The 5,943-nt window shown below is 39.3% G+C and overlaps 1 protein-coding gene across 1 annotated transcript in view; it reads left to right on the top strand.

The window, feature by feature from the left end:
• The first annotated feature begins 4,093 nt into the window (after positions 1-4,093).
• Positions 4,094-5,943, top strand: part of HPS5 (HPS5 biogenesis of lysosomal organelles complex 2 subunit 2) — a 25,692-nt gene continuing 23,842 nt past the window's right edge. The window contains exons 1-4 of the mRNA XM_019651365.1: positions 4,094-4,117; positions 4,222-4,332; positions 4,508-4,572; positions 5,024-5,216. Coding sequence (XP_019506910.1) covers positions 4,094-4,117; positions 4,222-4,332; positions 4,508-4,572; positions 5,024-5,216 — 393 coding nt within the window. The remainder of the gene's footprint in view (positions 4,118-4,221; positions 4,333-4,507; positions 4,573-5,023; positions 5,217-5,943) is intronic.

The raw sequence follows: 5,943 nt of genomic DNA on the forward strand, positions 1-5,943 counted from the left end.
TCAAGTTCAGTATCAAAATCATGATCCTGTATCTTTTTACTCAGGGATCCTTTGGCCTCTCATTTTTCTTCTTTGTCTCCTGAAGGCAGCCTTACAGTTTTACTTACTTTGGACTCGGATTCTGACCATTTCTTCCATCTGTGTGACAAAGATTACTTTTCTATAAGGACAGTGACCTGGTCTTATATGGCAGAATGTTTACTATTCATGTGAGGACGCAATTCCTGTTAAATATCGCTCTTAGTTTCATAGCCACATGGTACCATTTTTAGTTCTCTTGGGGTCATAAAGAAAAAAAAAGGTCCGTATTCTCAAGATGATAATTTGTTGGAGAAGTGCTGTTTATTTCTACAAAAAGTTTACCAACAATAAAAAATAAGAGTTGTGGGACCGGCCGAGTGGCTCAGTTGTTTAAGAGCTTGCTCAAGAGTGCAAGCTCTGAGCAACAGTGGTTCGAGTCCCGGCCTGAGCTGAGCTGCCAACAGGTGGCAGGATGGCTCAGCTAAAAAAAAATAAAAGGAGTTGTGACAGTGCAGTACATGGTTAAGGGCCATATGAGCATGGTTGACAAGAGATAGGTTGAGTGCAGGAGGACAAGCGATTGCTGGGCGCCATCAGAGAAGGATTTCAGAGGGAAGTATGACTTCTGTGGATCCTTGAGAGGTGGCTAGAATGAGAACATTATAAATTGGGGGGATGCCCTGATGAGGGGCAAGAAGCAGAGATTACCAGTGGAATATAAAAAAAATAGTAGCGGCCTTGAGAGAGCCAATGAGATACATGAACAAAGGGGTAGAGAAGATGAACAGAGACGGAGCGTACCAGAGCACCGGAAAGGAAGGCGGACCGAGAAAGTGCAGTGTCCCAGAGTCCAGGGAGTGAGGTTCAGGAAGGCAGGAGCAGCCAGCACGGTTTGGCCCCTGCTTGGGGATCACTGGGGATCCAGAAGGGACATGAGGAAGGGTTATTGGGTTTGGCAGTTAGGAAATCGACAGCTTTTTGAGAATACAGTTAAATGGAGTAATCAGGATTCCAGATAACTGTGGGTGGCTCAGTGAGGATAAATGAGGGAAGAAGTAGATTCTGTGAGGCCTAGAGGGAGAAAAGGCTAGGTCTTGGAGCCAGGTGCTCCTGAGTATAAATTCTGACTCTTTTGCATTCATGCTGAATGGCCTTGAGTGTATTTTTTCATGTCTCTGAGCTTAGATTTTTTTTTTTAATTAAATAGGGATAACACATCTATCTTGATGAGTGGCTACAAGGTTAGATGATATAGTCTTTAATAAAACTCCTGGCACATAGCTGACTGGGAGTTTTCAACCTTTTATCGTCCCCTAAAAGTGAGTCCCTACAGCAGTGATTGGTGGTGAGGTGTTATGTTTAGTCTTTGTTTTAAATGTACCCTGTCATACTACGTATAGGGAGTTTAGCATCTTTAACAAACATGAGGAAAGATACCACCAGTCTTTTCTTTTTGTAGAAGATATTTAGTGTATATACCTGAGTTTTTCCTACTACCAGTCTTTTCTTTTTCTAGAAGGTACTTAGTGTATATATATACCTGAATTTTTCCTAAGTCGGCATCATATTCTGCTATTTTTTTAGTGGGCTGTTGATATAGACAGAAAAGAGGTTTTAGGACTTGAGTAGCTAGATCACTGTTGTGTTTTTTTGTACAGGCTGATTTTTCTTTACTAGTCTGAATTCAGGGAATTATGTCATAAACTTCTGTATCTGAGCAAGCTATTATTCTCTTGACTCCTTCCATTTTCTCTCGCAGTGAACATTGTGTGTTGACTTGGACAGAAAGAGGAATTTATATTTTCATTCCTCAGAATGTTCAGGTTCTTCTTTGGAGTGAAGTCAAAGGTAATTATATTTTCGTTATGTAATTTTTAATCTCATGCTTGTGAAAGAATTATTATAGGAGGATTCTCTTGTGTAAGAAGGAGAAAAATAAAACGAGATGACATTTCTTGTAAAGATTAACGTCATAGGTGTTTCCCATTGTAAAGTACTTCACAAGCATACGTTTGTTAATTTATGTTCAGTTATTTAGTTTTTCATGCCTTTTTAACTTTTAAATGCAGTTTTATTTATTCTTAAGTATTAATAACCACTGCTAAGGATTGAATGGGTTAATTTTTTCCCTCTACTTATCCTGAACTTTTACCCCTGTTAGAAGTTTTGTTTTAACTCCTGTTTTGTGTCTCAGTAGTTTGGTGTTCAAAAAGGCCTTGTGAGAACAGTGGCCATTGTATATGGCTGAGACAGAAAAATCAATCTCTGTATTCTTTTTAAAAAAAATTGTTTCATTTTTTAGTTACAACTGACATTGAATATTATTTTATATTAGTTTCAGGTGTATAGCATACTGGTTAGACATTTATATAATTTATGCAGTGATCCTCCTGATTAATTAGCCTAGTACCCAGCTGGCACTATACATATTTGTTGCAACATTATTGACTATATTGTCTATGCTGTAATCTCTATTCTTTTGATTAAAACCAGGAATGGAAGAAATCTAGCTTTTTTAGCGTTGTTGTTCAGAGAGTGTATCTTGAATTTTCTACGTTGTAAAAACATAAAAAGAAAGAAACNAAGAAATGGCCTTTGTCTTGAAGATAGTCATAATCTAGTGTTCAGGTGGACACAGTTGCCATATGTAATGTATTGGGTTGTCGGAAAAGTCATGACACATTTTTGCAACGAAAAACAGAAAAAAATCCAAAATATGTCATGACTTCTGACAACCCGTAAGTGCTAGGAAAACAACATGGAAAGCATGTAATTCAGCATATGCAAGTCAGGGAAATCTCAGAGGAAGAGTGATGGAGCTAAGTCATGAACAATGAGTAATTGTTTTTATAGGAAGACACATCCTCATCATTATCACCTGCCATGTTCCCAGGCAGTATGGTGTCAATCTAGCTCATGTAATCATAGGGCAACAGAATGTTCCAGAAGGACTTAGCATTTTGAAGAAAGAGTAAGGAGTTTATTGGGTGTTTGTGGCAGGGGAGTGGCTTGGAGACAGGGTTGGAGAGGTAGATCAGTAACGTCCATGGAGTGGCCAAAGAACAAGGTGATTTGGGAAGCAATCAGTAGGAGTGACAGCTGTATGGAATGGATTGGTAGCACTCATTTTTTAGATTTGAAAGGGGCCTTCACAGGAATTCTGAGCCTCGTATTCTGTGGATAATAAACTGATGTGAAGAGGTTTGCTTCCTGTCACAGAAAGTTAATGGCAAATCAGAGCTAGAACCCTTTCCTGACCTTACTATTCTGTTGTTCTTTCCAGTATACCGCTAATATAGTAGAGAGAGGACATTGTGGGTGGATATTATGGCCATGCTGATGTGTAGTGCCATTGTTTTTGGCTTTTTTGTAGGTAACCATGCTTTCTCTTCCTTTCTGGGTATTAGAGAAAAATTTTGGAAAATTGGAAACAAGGAAAGAGATGGAGAATATGGAGCGTGCTTCTTCTCTGGAAGGTGTTCTGCAGGCCAGCAACCCCTAATATATTGTGCTCGCCCTGGCTCCAGGATGTGGGAAGTGAACTTTGATGGGGAAGTTATAAGTACGCATCAGTTTAAGAAACTCCTCTCATCGCCCCCTCTTCCTGTGATTACTCTAAGGTAATGATTTGTATGGCTGGTAAGGAAGTATTTGAGGAACTTACATGGAGGAGTTTGATTGAAATTTCTGATACTCTATATGTGTTTAAGATTTTATTATACCTCTTAAGAGTGAAGTAGGATTTTTATTAAAAGATTGAGCGAAACCAAAAACTCTTTAACTGATTATCTTTCATATAGTTTAAGGCAAATTGAATAAGGGCAGATGCAGTTAGTCTCTTGGGTTTGTTTTGGAGGCAAACGTTTTCCTGTGTAGGGAAAAGCATACTTTCATGTCGTGATTAAGTCATTACCAGATGTATTTATTTCCTAGATCAGAGCCGCAGTATGATCATACAGTTGGATCCGCCCAGTCTTTGTCTTTTGCCAAACTCTTGCATCTTAGGTAAGTTCCTCATTTTTTTTTTNTTCTGGATTTTTCACTATACTAGAAAGAGAGCGTAAGTGCCATTATGCAGTGTCCAACTGGGCATGAGGTGGGGTGGGGGAGGGACCCGGTATACAGACCCTCAGTCCCTATTTCCAGCAGATAGCTTATTTGATCCTGTGATCTCACGCTTGTCCATTTACATGTTTCTAGTGTACGAGCATGCATGTGTCTCGGAAATGGTTGGCTTTGGGCAGTTCAGGAGGAGGTCTCAATCTTATTCAAAAAGAAGGCTGGAAGCACAGGCTTTTTCTTTCACACAAGGTAAGATGAAGGGTAGCCCTGTCATATCCCATTCAGAGTATCTTTCAACAAATGCAAATTTCTCCATTATAAATGATCATTTGGAATAAAAGAAGAATGTAAAACTTGAGGTGTAACAGTAAAAAAAACTGTCATTTTTGAGAAGCTGCCTGAAATTTTTCCTTTTGTGTTCTAGGAAGGTGCAATTTCTCAGGTTGCCTGTTGTTTACATGATGATGATTATGTTGCTGTAGCTACCAGGTGAGAAACTGTTTTAAAATTCTCTGACCTTTTCCAAATGCATTTTAAATTGACAAACGTAGCTGTGTGTTTGTTAGGGCCATCAGCCATCCCGATTTGCCTAGGACTCCCAATTTTAGCACTGAAAGTCCTGTGTTCTGGGAAACCTCTCAGTTCACAGCTAACCTGGATGGACAGTTGGTCACTCTAGTGTTTGTGGAAAATGCTAATGTGTGGCAACGACATTTCGATGGCCTTAAAAGAGAAAGGTAACAGACAATTTAGAACATCTAAGTTCTGTTATACTGGACTGGTGAACTAACGCAAGGAAATTAATACCTTGATTTTCTACTTCCTCTTTTCTGAAGAACAAGTCTTCATGTATATTTAATATAGTTGATACTGTGCTGTAGTTAAGTTGTACCTTTTTCACCACTGTCAAAAATTTGCTTCTGTGACTCAATTCTTGCAGTCAAGGTCTTGTGGTTGTTTGGGAATTGAATCAGGAGCGTCGTGGGAAACCAGAACGAATTTGTGTGTCTTCAGAACATAAAGGCCGAAAAGTTACAGCTCTCTGTTGGGACACAGCTATTCTTAGAGTTTTTGTAGGTGATCACATGGGGAAAGTTTCTGCCATCAAACTCAACACTTCTAAACAAGTGAAGGTGAGAACAAGCCCAGTCCTTCGTGTATGTGGGTGAGATAGAAAGTGTTGTCTCACAGAATTTAAAGGACACATTTTTATCTACTGTTTTTCTTGGGGGACCTATCTAGAGCCCAGAATATTAATTTCGAGGAGGCTTGTTTGTATGTAGTCTATACGGCTGCCTGGTTTAGCTCGATACTGTTGCAAAATGGCTTCTGTGAGCTAACTTCAGTAATTTACACTTCGTTATCATACTCCATAATTCACTTGTATGGCTCACTTTAGTAAAGCATTTTTTAATATTAGGCTATTAAGAAAGAAAAGATGCCTATTTATTAGTTGTGTGAACAAAATGCCAAACTTAGAAATGGCATCCATTGCCCCGGCTCCTATTCTTGTCCTTGTCAAGGGTAGAAGAAACTCATGGGTCTAGGTGTATTTTCTCTGAGGATGGAGTAACTTATTGTGAATGGAATCTTAAAGGCACCCCCTGGACTGTGCTCAGCTGTTCAGGTCCCCAGGCCTCCCTTCAAGGTTATTGTTGAAATGGAAGGGTTGGGTCTCAGGTTACCCAAACAGAACGGCTCCAGTCTGGCATGAAGCCAACTCCATACTAGCCCTCTCCTTATTTTTGTATAGGATCCTGGCAGAAAAGAGGAGTTCTAACTACCATTGACTGAATTACTTTATTTTAATTAACGTATCAGAATATTCTTCTGGCTTGGTCATGATGATGTATCAAAGTT

Source organism: Hipposideros armiger, unplaced genomic scaffold (assembly GCF_001890085.2).
Source record: "Hipposideros armiger isolate ML-2016 unplaced genomic scaffold, ASM189008v1 scaffold_159, whole genome shotgun sequence".
NCBI classification, from domain to species: Eukaryota; Metazoa; Chordata; class Mammalia; order Chiroptera; family Hipposideridae; genus Hipposideros; species Hipposideros armiger.